Source organism: Charadrius vociferus, unplaced genomic scaffold, assembly GCF_000708025.1.
Source record: "Charadrius vociferus isolate BGI_N301 unplaced genomic scaffold, ASM70802v2 scaffold436, whole genome shotgun sequence".
Classification (NCBI taxonomy): Eukaryota; Metazoa; Chordata; class Aves; order Charadriiformes; family Charadriidae; genus Charadrius; species Charadrius vociferus.
The window spans coordinates 230,137-244,150 of NW_009649187.1; the positions used below are offsets into that span (position 1 = coordinate 230,137).

General features: G+C 36.3%; 1 protein-coding gene across 1 annotated transcript in view; it reads right to left on the bottom strand.

The window, feature by feature from the left end:
• Positions 1-707: 707 nt before the first annotated feature.
• LOC104289695 (heparan sulfate glucosamine 3-O-sulfotransferase 1-like) overlaps positions 708-14,014 on the bottom strand; it is a 57,310-nt gene continuing 44,003 nt past the window's right edge. Inside the window, exon 2 of the mRNA XM_009888681.1 lies at positions 708-1,756. Within this exon, the coding sequence (XP_009886983.1) occupies positions 708-1,637 (930 nt within the window). The 5' untranslated portion in view covers positions 1,638-1,756. The remainder of the gene's footprint in view (positions 1,757-14,014) is intronic.

Below are 14,014 nucleotides of genomic sequence, written 5' to 3' on the forward strand. Positions count from 1 at the left end.
AATTTCTTTACATTCAGAACTCTCATTTAAAGCTTCTTCGAACAGTTCATATTCTTTGTTTGGAGATTTTTTTCCCCCAAACCCAAGATAGTAAGAGTGTGGTTTAATACTAACAATATACACACAGAGAGCTTCTAGTTCACCTACTCAAAATCATAGGTGAAATAGATTCATTTTATTATTAATTAAGAACTTCAGTATATTAACAGAGGATGAATTATTTATTGAAGCCACTATGTATGCCCCTGTTTTAACATACAATTTAGGTTATTGTATGAAAAAATCTAGAAATCAACGCCACTGTCATTGTGCGTGATATAAAAAATACTACCAACAAAAAAACCCAGAACAGTTAGAATAATACCATTTCAAATATTTACATGTTTACACTGTTAGAAGCATTCATTTTTCCAAAACAGCACGAATCTTGTAACAGAGACATATCTGAAGTCAGTCTGCGGAAGTTAATGTATTTGCATGATGGGAGAAAGAAGATCAGAATACAACTCACACTAATCATACAAGTTTGTGAAGCTTATTTTTCCCAACACAAAGGTACCGTTTCAATGAGTTAACAGATATGTTATTCCAATGAAGCACATAACCAGTATGTTAAGTTCTCATAATACAAATCTCTACATTTTAGAAAGATACAGTTGAAAGAGTTTGTTTCAGGCCCTTTTTAAGAAACATTGATTCCAAAGGCATTAATGCCAGTCAAAGGAATGATTAACCATTCTGTAAAATTTTGCATTGTGCTCTCTGAAGTAAGAATACAGTTGCTCTAAAACAGTGTTGTTAACAAGAGGATGAGGGCGGCCTTTGGATTCATGTAAACATCTCTCCCTTCCATCACTTCTAATGCAGTAGAATCCCTTGGTTTGGTTAAAATAAAAATTAGAAGACATAATTCGGGAAGGAAGATTTAGAAATCTTTCAACCTTTTGTAATTCAGGAAGAGGATCCTTGATTAAAGTATTGCCATCCACTATGTGAATCTGATCCAAACTGAAATGCTTAAGCCACTTTTCCATATGAACATCATATAGACTTCTCTGAATAGCTTTGTATTTGGTATTAAGTGCTCCGTTCTTAATCACAATATCTTCAAAAAGCTGAACAGGCTTGTGGCTTTCTACTCTGTTGTAATATACTTGGGTATAGTCAGATATAACTCTCTCAGTGGGATCTCTTAGAATGAGCAGCAGTTTAATGGAGCTATTCATGTCATGAATTCTTTCTGGAGCCTGTGGTGATGTAAAATAGCCTGGTGTTTTCTCAATTGTAATTTGATTTCCATAAGAAAATGGCATCAGACTTCTATACCAGTCTATTCCTTTCACATAATTTTCATCCCAGTCAAAGAAGTGGACTTCTGTAGCTGCTACCACAATATTAGGATGAATATCCAACATTTCCAGCAAAGCCCTTGTCCCTCCTTTACGAACTCCTATGATGATTGTCTGAGGTATTTGTCGACTTGTGCCAGGAGGTCTCACCTGTGCTGAATAGTGTTCACTTTTATTGCTGAATAATCCTACTTGTGACTTCAGTGTTTCTAACAGTGCCCCATTCTCAACAGGAGCACCCTGAGCATGAGTCAGCAGAAGATAAGACGACACTAGTAGGAAGGCCATGTGGAGAGAAATAATTAGTTCAAGATAATGTTATGCTCAACTAATGAAAGACTAGGTAAGTTCCCTCTCGAGTTGGTTGGCAGAACCCGTGGTAAACACACAGCAAGTTTCTGACGCATCTACAAAATAAAATAAGACAAGTCAGTATTTCTAAACTCATCACCAGTTGGAAATTCAACTCACAAATCTAATCTGTGATCACAACAGAAAATGTATGCCAAAGTTATTTGTTTTCCCTGACTTTATTTCAGAAGAACAAAAAAACCCCAATGTGTTTTTTTTCCTTAACCATAGATGACCAATGGTCGTTTCTAAACCTTCAACAGTTTTTATCTCTTTTAAGCAGAACATTAGGATTGTTTACCTGATTTTAAATTCCTGACCGTTATTTGCTTGCTCTGATTTCCCTAGTTCTCTTCCATATATACCATACCCAATATGATATTAATAATAATTCCAAAGCACTTTTGAATGTCAATGCCTTTCCCCAAATTCCCTGCTAGAATAGTATATCCTAATCTAAATAATAGTACTGGATAGTGGTGCATACATTTGGTTTCCAGTGACCTATGGATCATACCAAAAAAGTTCTTTTACTTAGACACAGAAAACAAAGCACAGATAGAGGCAAAATTTTGGAATCGGAGCCCTTTAGAGCAGAAAACAGTGTGGCAAAGCAAGAGTGAGATGTTTGAGCTGGATCAGAGTGGAAAAAATAAATGAGATGGGGTGTTTCTTTGCAACTATCCAGGTGTTGTGAAGTGTAGTCATGTTAAACGTTGGGAAAATCTTGGCAAAACCAGATCTTCAGTTAATATTCTGCAGTTCCTCTGAAGCTGTGTATAAGAGATACCTAGATGCTTTCTTTTGCAGGGAAGCAAGGCTGGTTGGAGCTGGATACCTTATTTTTCTTAATCCACATAGCGTGTGTTCATTTTAAGGAAGTGATGAATGTTAAATCGCTTAAAAAATTTGAAAAAAGCTTTAGGCTTGCAGGTATTCGCATGTGCACATGTAAGTGAAAGAAAATGTCACTGTAACTGTGTTGCTAACACTTGAAATCTCTTGGGTAACTCTTGTATATATTATTTGAAACAGATCCCTAACAGATCTGCCATTACAATAGCAGTGGTAAAAAATTCAGATCAATCCAACACCTGCACTGGAACCACTATGCTTGGATTGCCTGTTTCTATATCTGAAAACCTTACAGGACAAATCCTCCTTGAGAGGATTCTTGGACTTCATCCCATTTCTGAACAATTATAATGTTTTAAGATTTGTAGGATACATCTATATCCTTAATTTGTTTTGTTTTCAATGTAGAGTGTGGAAACAAGCTACTTCATACACTGAAGCAGCAGTCATTTTAAAAACAACAACTGTTTTTGGAATCTATTTGAATTATGGCTCATATTTTAAAGTAGTCTTAGAAATACTGCTACTTTAGCTCTTTCTTCACTGTCAGTCTCTTTCTTTTTCTGAATATATTGGTCACAGCACTTCACTTCTTAGAAACGACCTTAGAAAATACAGCCAATTCTCATTTGTCATGGCTCTGAGAAGCACTCAGTATTTCTATTTAAAAATTGTTTACTTTAAGGCTTACTGTACAGATGTAAACACTTAACATAAGAACATTTTTGCTAATAACAGTCTAGGCAATGTAGAAGACTCATTAAATCTACTTTGTAAATCTTATTAAAACCTACTCCAGAGTCTTGGATATCTAGGGTATGACTCTTGTTAGCCTGAATGAGCTCTAAACTCAGATAGATAGCAAGTATTAACCCTAAAATTACCATTTAAAAAATAAACTATGAACTTTAGTGAGTAAATATGTGGAGACCGCTCCCTGTTATGTCCAAGAAAGACCTAAAGGGCAACTGCTTCGTCAAAAAAACCACAACTTTGACCAGGTAAAGTGTGTAAGTATACACTTATTAATATTGGAAGAGTTGAAGTACCGATTGGCTTTGTAATCAGATACTGGAGAAAATATTGTTCTCCTTTACAAACCTGAAAGGAAGTTTCATTTTAAAGGTCACCAGTTTTTTCCTAAGAACTTCACATGGAAGTTCTATTTAAAGTTCTCAAAAGCAGGGAATGCAAGCATTTCTGTGGCAATTACAGGATGGAAGAACAGATATGTTTATACCAAACACATCTGTAGTTACGTTTTTCAGAATGACTGCTCTTTTGGATGGCAAGTCTGGGAAATGGTAAACATGTTATTTAGTGCTGCTAAAGAATCAAAATCTATTCTGCTATAATGGCAGCTAATGTTGGTTTTGAAAAGCTCTGACACAACACTGACCATGCAATTTGAGGCATCACCCCCCAGCTGACTCGTGAAAAAACGGCTTTCAATTGGTAAGCATGTTTGTAGGCAATAACTGTTTTAATAATTTCAAGCCAAACTTTTGGTGATTTACAAGGTTCCTAGATGATCCATTCTGACTAAGGATAGAACTACGCATCAGATGGTTTTGAAAACACTGCCTCTCTTCTCTGAAGTAGAAACATCTGAAGCAGTACAGCTGTGATGCCAGTAGGCTGGGATTTGGCCCTCTGAAAGGAAGCAAGGAGCAGTTAATCTTTCTTTTAACCTGTTCGGAAACCCCAGTGTTAGTTTACATTCTAGTCATCTTCATTCTTAATTAAAATTCTTTGAGGAAGATTGAGGAGTTGTTTTTGTAAGCACCTTACAATTTTTTTTCGATTTACCTTTTTGTGCTGATACAGCACATTATACATTACAACGCATATGCACCTGTATACATTAGATTACAAGCACTTTAAAAGTAAGGAAAGACCAGCCTGAATGTCTGCCAAGCCAGAAATGCCTTGCAGATACACCAAGGTGGAGACATATAGTTCATTATCTAATTTAAAATTCCGGAACTATCCATCTTGAAACAGTTTTATGAGCTGATTCTTGATGGATATTTTAGGTAACTTTATTTAACCAGAAAGAAAATTATTTTTAGATTTTTTGAGAAGTATTCTTGAGACTAATTAAGTCAATAGCTTAAGCAAAAAACAGAAGGGAAGAAAGAATGAATTTCTCTGAAATACACTAAAACCAGCATAAAAAAAAAAAAAAAAGATAGAAAGGTATTTGAGACTGGGGAGTCTGCAGTAGTATAGACAGAGGTATGTTATTCCTAGATCTGGTGATAGGTGAAAAAATGCCCAAAATCACATATTTATTTTATGTAAAAAAAACCCAACACATTTAATATTGTTTTATCCCCTAATGAACTGATAGTTATCTGGTTTCATGCACCTAAGAATCGTGTGCAAATATTATCATTCAAGGAAGCCTGGAAGCTGAATGAGAAATTCATACTTAGAACTGAAGAAAGAAAATATTCTCAGGTTCACATGTGATGTGAGTGAGTCTGTTTAATTTACCATCTGAAATCGGCAGTTCTCTATAAAACACTCTTAGAGAGCAAGTAACAGAAGAGATTCTGCATTTTCTATGGACCAAAGTATTAGTAGCAATTCTGAAAACAATTATATTAGTTTAACTAGTTTGCAATTAATTAGTTGTTTTATACAGTGGAAATTTCTTAGAGTCATTGCTAGAACAAAACTTTACCCAGGAAATACTACCAGAAAGAATTGAATTCAGAATGTGCTGTAAAACTGGTGCCTAAATAGATCAAATTGCCTTTGGGAGCAATTCCATCAGAACAACATTGCAGCTTCAGCCTAAGATACTGATGAAGCTCTAAGATGTTAGATCCTGTGGTTACATTATAATTGCTACATAAACGTAAAGGTTTTAAAGATGATTTATCAAATATAATTGGAGTGTTATTTGAATATTTTTTGTGTTGCTTTTCTGCCTTTATGCAATTAAATGCACATTTTCAGAAGATATGAGCTGCTTTTTATAATGAACACAATATATTTTACATTACTGCACTGCGCACTCTTTGAATCTCAGAGTATTCCTAAGAAATTAACCCCACGATACACGATCAGAATTATAGTGCCTTATTACATATTTTTTTCCCTATTATTTGGTAGTGTTGGTGTTGCTTAGTAACATAAGGAACATCAACAGATATGGTACTTATTAAGCAAAAATGAAGTTCAGAAAGAAATTCATGCTGCAGAGAGGACTAATTAAGTAAATAATGCCTTGCACTTTTGTTTGGTTTACTTTTTTAAATCCTTAGAGGAGACTGAAGAAGCTAATATACTAGCTGAAAAATTATTTTAATATTGAAGAAATGTTCTAAAGGCCCTTAACTGCTGCACTCTATTGTAAAAAAACCTTTTAAGCAGCTTATGATTTATCTTGCTTCAGGGTAAAGTACAATATCACAGGGTAAACCTAACTATATTATTATTACTAATTTATAATATTTTTAATTTCTAATAATACCTTCCACTGCCTGTAATGCTTTTCATTGGAGAATTTCACAGCACTTTGTGTTAATGGACTGTCTGCACCCTATTAAGGCACCATTCTCACCTTACAGGAAAATTGCAGCTGACCAACCTATAGACCCAGTTCAGGAGTGCAAATGTTTTGGAAAGTCAGGGTTAATGTGATCTGCTCAAGGTCACGCAACAGGTTTATAGTCCAACCAAGAATAAAACCCCCAGGGCTTCCAATTCCTGTTCCGATTCCAACTTTGTGCCATTTCATGGCAGCCACTCACATCGCCTATGGTAACTTATACTTGGGTTACATACTGAACTGAAAAGCAGATTCCCCAGCGCTTCAGCATAAGATTTGAGTATTTTGTGGAATATGGCATTTTTTTCCCATTTGCTCCCTTCCTCCCCCCTCCCCAAGCCTTCCTCCAAACTGAAACAAAGTACAAACTCAGAATTGTGTTGTTTCAAGGCATTTATGCAGAAATACTCTTGTCCATTACTGCCAATTACAACAAGGGGAGGTGATCAGAACAAGTATAACAAAGCACCAATTTTTGCCTTGGTTTTTAAAATAATATTTGTATTAAAAAGGTGTACTGCTTTTCCTGTTTATTCCTATTCCTATCAACTCATTCCAACACAGAGAGCATCCACTAAGAGTACAATTCAAAGATTTTAACGCTTACTGGCACACAAATTTGTAACAGCTCAATTCTATCTCTATAATTAAGAGCATCTCTAATTTTGACAATATAAAAAAGCTATAGCTGCCTAACTGTATTCACAACCAATGATCATAAGTGAAATGTTTCAGGATTTTTTTAAAAGGAAATCATAGTCATGAGTTATGCCAGTGTAAAGTATCCATACACAGACCAGCTTTATGTAATAAATAATTCTAAATAACACCACCACCACAATTCTAAAAGTTTTCAAATATCTGAAAATTAGGCTATTTTTTTTCCCTTTGGTAAAAGTAGAGCTAGTTACATAGCATAATAAATGCAAATCTGCTCTCAGTATGGCTTATATATTTTTGAAAAACGGGCAAATGAATAATTCAATGCAATATGGGACACTGCTTATATCCAATATCAATTTATTTAAATCCAATAATTCCATTAATTCTAAGCATTAAATATTAGAAGTAACCAACCATCAAAAGTCCCCTTTATAATACCTTAATTCTGGTTTATAGAATTGTTTTTGAAATAATGTACATTTAAACATACTTGGCACATGTCCAATGGTTGACAAAAATATATCCTCTTTAATATGAAGTAAAAGGAAGCAATTCAGCTACTTCTGTCCACACAGGTCAGATATGTCTAGACTGAGTCCAGGAGAAAATGAGAACATATTTGTGAATGTGAAAAATATTTAAAATTTTGAAAAGGTTTCCTACATTGAAACAAGTGAGCAGATCTTAATTTTATTACAAGCAGAGCAATTACTCTTGGTTTATGTTAGAATGAGATCAGTTAGAAATAGGTGCAATTGAATATGTTTAGAGCTGTGTCCTAAAAGTTTCAGTGAGATCTGATTCAGAAGAATCCCAAATTAACTATTCCGTGAAACTAAAGAGTATGTGTGAAAGGACAGTTATCCCAGCACATGATAACCGTCTATCTTCAGATAAGGCACGAAACTATTCTGCTACACATTTACTCTATGCTCTGTTGCCAGATTAAGTGTAAAAACTAAATAATATTGCCATGATGTCATTACTGGGCTTTATCAAAATCTGTTAGGAGAGGTCAGTCAGTTTCCATGAATATACAAAGACTTGACATGAAGAATACTTCTCACCTGTAACTGTGGAAAATGTCTGATGCAAACTGGAGAGAGCAAGAAAGGTTGAGTGTGAGTAAAATAAGACACTGGAGTTTTGAAACAGAGCTTCAAGTTGAGCTCCACTGGTGATTGGTTATACAAGGAGTAGAGGACTAAGGAAGTACAAAAAGGACCACAGATCCTAGAATCAAAAAAACATTGCTGCAATTCATATTGCTGATAAAGAACACTAACATTCTTGTATGCACTTAAGGATTTTGTTCACTTTAATTTTATTCAAACTATGGACATATTTTTAATAAGGAGATGTACTAAGAATTCTCAAATGAGGCACTACCTAAAAAAATGATCCCACAGACTGTCCCAAAATGCTGTCTTCTGGAAATGAAAGAGTCGAAAGGCATCTCTTTAAGCGTTAATATGAAACATATGTTATCGCAAAGAAAGACAAAGACATTAACATTTTAAAGCCCTAATATCAGCAGTGAATTTATTTGGATGAACCTTTTCTAATGAGATTGCAGTTTTATAACAGCCAACCATTACTACATAACAGGAATTAAAAAAAAAAAGAGGAATAAAAAAGAAAATAGCTATTTGGTGAGTAAAGACAGGAGCTGCATGCTCCTGGCCGCAGGCTTCCCTTCTGCCAGGTACACCAACTATAATGGATAAAAAGAAAAGCTAAGAAAGGTTAGCATAAACTATAAACACATTAAATCATTGGCAGGTGATATTAGCAGATAGGAGTTTTGAAAAAACTTTGCTTCCCTAAGGCTAGCATTATATTTTCTAATGTCCTTTTCTGATAACTCAAGATAGAAAATTGCCTGAAAATATGATTGCAAATATATAGCAGCACCTTATATATGGTAATATATACAGTATAAATACACTAATGTGTTTCTGAACTAAATAAACCTTCTACAGCTGTAGCCTACACGGTTGTATTTTATGGCGTCTTTGAAAAATATCATACTCAAACCATCCACATAAAAGCTACTGAATTACAATTACAAAAAGGCCCTTTATATGTTTAGTCCACAAAGCCATGTACATTCTAAGCATACCTCTAAATAGACATAAGAAAAATTCTGTTCCAATTAAGATGTAAAGCATAGATAGTGGTCAGATTAACACAGATGACAAGACCAATTTTATGTGCCTAATCACTCTACATATCACATTGGCATATTTCAAATGGAATCACATTATTGTTTTGTTGAATTAATCTTACACCTCTAATTATTAATTATGCATCAGGACTAATACAAACTGAAGTAACAAAGATGCCATGACAATTCTTCAGCCAAATACGCAGTAGCTATAATTATAAAGGTGCAAGATGTAATGATGTGTGGCTGATAACTAGCTTTTGTGTTTATTTCTACAGATCTTACTAAGGTAAAACTTACTTCAATCTCTCTACCTCTGGTATAATTAATTGAGTATTATTCATTTGCCCACACTCATTGTCACAAAAACCACCTTAATACTCACTGATGTTTAGAGATTAAAATTAGAATTTGCTGCGTAGGATTTATGAGACCCCTGTCTTTCAAAGGAAAAGATTCCTCAGAGGGTCAGAGACAGTAACGAAGGCATTTGACAGGGATAAGGACAGGTTAGCTCTCTGTTTTAAAAAATTCCCACAGAACATCCATGTCAAACAGGTGGCCCTAGAACCTGTTATGCTCTCTTGTAAAGAGCACAGCTTCCTGGCATTAAAAAAAAAACAAAACAAAAAGCATAACCCCCGCCTAATCTTAACTGGTGGGGATTCTAAAGCATTACAACTTCGAGGCCTCCAAAAAGGGAAGACTTTGTCTCACAGGAGAGTTTTTCTGGGCAGAACTTGTCAATATTATACCTTATGTTTTCAGCACTGCTCCAATGCAGGGTGAGAGGGCTCCAGGCAGAGCTCATCAGACATTGGTGGCTGCATGGGGAGGTCCCTAAGACAGCAAGGAGTGACATGTGAGGAGCTGGCCACGGAGAGAAGCCACACAGCAGAAGTCTTGCAGGCAAAGAGGTTCCTTTGTCTCCACCTTGAATGCTCTCCCACAGTTAAGCACTTCAGCCAAGTCTGCTGAGCCAAGCTCAGTATCTTACCCTCTGTTTACAATACCTTTTCAGAGAGCTTTTCCAAGGCTCTGACATTAGTCTCTGGGAAGTAGTTATATGATGCTGACTGATAAGAATTGCTGTATTGGGTCCTGCAGAATTGCTGAAGACTCCCATTATACAAGGCATGAAATAAACTGATCCTTCCCTTGGCAATAAGTCCTGCTGTCCAACAATCAGCAGATTGGAGACCTTCTAATGTCAAATTCGGACACTAAGAGAAGGAGTCAACTTCTTGGCTCAGAATATACTGAAAAGCACAGGTGTAAAGTGAGCTGAGAATTCATCCACAATAAAACAAAGCAGCTGAATGGCCCATCAGAGTTGGAATGATCTGGCCTTGCGAAGGATGACTGAACAAAGTTTAAGTAATACTTCATTACTGCATGCAACCAAAAGACATATTTATTTTTCTGACTACAACTACTTCTCAAGTATTTGATATTCTTCATAGTTTTTAATTAACTCAGGATTGTGAAAAATACTGAAGAGAAAAATAAAAAACAGCTCAGAAGCGGGTTTTTTTTTAAAAAAAGAGTGACTATAAACAGAGGATATGAAGGGATATAAAGAAGCTGAAAATATAAGGCATCTAGACAATTGATTTAAGATTGAAAATCTAATTTTGAAATTTTGGGTACTGGCATAGGCCCTGATAAGAGACAGGATCAAGATAAGGATCAGAGACGAAAGGCCTGAGTGAATATGAGTGTTTGATGAAATAATAGGATTTGCAAGACTAAGAAACATACCCAGTCCACACTGAGTTTAGGTATGCGGAGAGATTTTGGGCATCAAAGAATCCAAAATCATACAAAAAAAGCCTCATAGTCTATCTTTGCTCAAAGTAAACAAACATGCAGAGTTTGAAGTCAGAGACCACAGAAAGCAACTGCCTAGCAATTCCTAAAACTGATTAATACAGAAAGTAGTAAAAAGGCAACACTCTGTCTTACACTGGTAAGCAAATGTTGCTAACAAAGAAAGTAAATATAACACCGTAATACAGAACAGGCAAACATATTAGAAAAGAAACTAATATATAATACTCTTCTTGAATAAAAACTCAATTAATGCCTTCAACAGCTATCCATTATCAAGTTACCTGCACATTCTACCCAGCAGGCAGCTGCAGAGACACAGGAATGAAAGCAATTGAGGTCTCGTTTGAAAATGCCTAATAAACATGAGTACAACACAGAAAATAGGCCAGTGTGCCAAACTCATGGCTCTGTGGCACTGCTCCTCAGGCTAAAACAGAGATTCAAAGACAGCAGTCTGAAAACACAGAATAAGTAAAAGACAGTTTATTTGCTGGATATCGTAGAAAAAGTAGAAATCAGACCTTTTGCCCCTTACCAGATCTGTTCCCAATGCCAAAGTAATATGTTCAAATGCAGTAAAAAACACTCACCGCTCTGAAAAGTCTGAGAGCAGATAGCTAATACCAAATACTTCTTATGCTTATCTTCAGGATTTCTGAGATTTAGTAGGGGTCCTATCTGACTGTCTTTCGCACTTCTTCGTTAGGAAAGACAGAATGTAGGAAAGCTTTTCTACCATCCCAGTCTTTCAAACTTTGATATACAGACTGAACCTGTAGGCATGTCAGCAGTCCAACCAAAGTCAAAGTATTAAATATATACAAATATATGTCAAAAACTCTTAAACTTCACTGGAAAACAAAGCAACTCCTTCTCCTCTTTCAGCCCAGCCAGTTATTATGACAACTGCCCTGTGCAAAAGCAATCTCTGCACCTACAAGCTTAAGGTCTCCCCACAAAATCACTTCTGTGGTCGTGCTCTAAACCTGGAGAGCCAGGGGAAAAATACCTGCAGTACTACTGCATCAACAGCATGGCAGAACATGTTCTCCACCATACAGCATCATTTCTCCCCCATAGCTCAGTGCTACTTTGCACCCAAATAAGCCTGCTGTACTATTCATTTAATGCTGCTTCACTTCAAATCAGTTACAACTTCTCAGAAAGGCGCTTTGATGGCTGAGAATGCCTACAGCAATTCTTTAGAGCCTTTAAGCTCTGTCTGTCAATTTCACACAGGTCTTTAAGGTAAAATCATATTTAGGAGCCATCACACACATTCAGGATCTGGACTCGAAGACTTCAAATTTGTGAGACTTGTGACAAATGGTAAGGGTTTGTCACATCAGAAACTCTGACTAGGAGGAGCCACAATAGATGTCGTCAGAGACTGAATCGGAGCATGGTACGATTCCCTCCCAGATTCAAATACTGTGTTTGCTGGCTATGATGATAAAATTTATAATTAGTATAAATTAATAAAATTTATAATTACTTGAAATTGTAGTATCAATTTGGAAAACATCTGTTGCACTTAGATGTCTTATAATGACCATTTAATATTTTTGTTTTGTTTGAATGGTATTATCAGTATTCCAGTAGTTGGCAAGGTGCTAGAAACTCCTCTAATAGCGGAGAAAGAGGCAGAGGTAGGGAGGGGCTCTGATATATTTTCGTAATTAACAGTGTATTAATTAGCATAATAAAGCGTTAGAGTGTTCAAAGTCATTCTCTGACCAGTGGGTAGCTGGTATAGCACATGTACTTTAATTGATTGTAAACGCCCTGATTTCAGCTACTCAAAAAGATACAGTGTGAGAGCAGACTGGTCTTACATTGCTACAACAACTGGACATTTCCCCAAGGATCAAGACTTTAGCATGGCATAAAGGCAAAAGGTACTTCCATTATCTTGCTTTCTCCCTCTCCCTCTCAGTGTCCTTCCCTCCCAAATAAAAGTCAAGAACAACATTCCAGAGAGACAAAAAAAACGAAGCGCAAATTTTGATATTTCAGTTCCAGACTGGCAAAAGACCTTTACTTTCCATAGGAGGAAGTTCAAGAAGGACAGGAAACTGCTGGAGAGGGTCCAGCAAAGAGCTAAAAAGATGATTAGGGGATTAGAACATCTCTCTTATGAGGAAAGGCTGAGGGACTTGGGTCTCTTTAGCCTAGAGAAAAGAAGATTGAGGGGGGATCCTTAACATGAGGAGGAACTTCTTTACTTTGAGGGTAGTGGAGCACTGGAACAGGCTGCCCAGAGAGGTGGTGGAGGCTCCCACTCTGGAGACATTCAAAACCCGCCTGGACGCTGTCCTGTGCAACCTGCTGTAGGCGACCCTGCTCTGGCGGGGGGGTTGGACTAGGTGATCTCCAGAGGTCCCTTCCAACCCTGACCATTCTGTGATTCTGTGATGTGATCGATTTTGTGATCTATCACTGCCATTGTCTAGCCGCAATTAATATTTTTTTCCTCATTTCTCTTTTACCTGTTCTCCATTACCACTAAAGCAATGTTATATAAAGCAAGGATGTAGGTACTGGTGTATGTGACAGTTTTAAACACAAAATACACATCTTGCACATCCCGATACTTGTTTCTCTTGCCCCATAAGGATACTGAGCAGCTGCTGTGCATGGTGCAATTTAAAAAAAAAAATTACCTCACTGTACATTTTACTTCTGAGTACATTGTTTTTTCCATTTTCAATGCATTCTGAGTTTTTCTGGAGCATATTTTCAGCCAGTTTTATGTGGCATCCTTCATCGGTAGCTTAGCAGTTACTTTAAACCTTTTGAAGAACAAATGTCAACACAAATCCCTAGTGGGATTCATTGGAAAAACAAAGTGAAGCACCAAATCAGATTGCCTAAATGCACATAAAATCAGAAAGACATTCTGCTGCCATTACTCACAGTGAATAGTACTTTACTCCATTAATAAAATCTTTAAAGACATTGAGCATCTGAAGCTTTTCCATCTCTAAGATGGCTGAGAACTCCACTGAAGGTTGCCTGTTCTCAGACACTGATACAACCATTTTCCAACTCAGCAAGATGGAAGAAACATACACAAGTATGTGTAAGGATTCTCTGGCAGACATTTGCAGGCTAGCTCTTTGCAGCTGATGACACATATCCAAACCTTGCACTGTTTCAGAAGAACTTTAAATTTAAAAAAGCCCTCACAAACCCACAGTAATTCAGAATGATTTAAATGAAATTTTCTTAGGG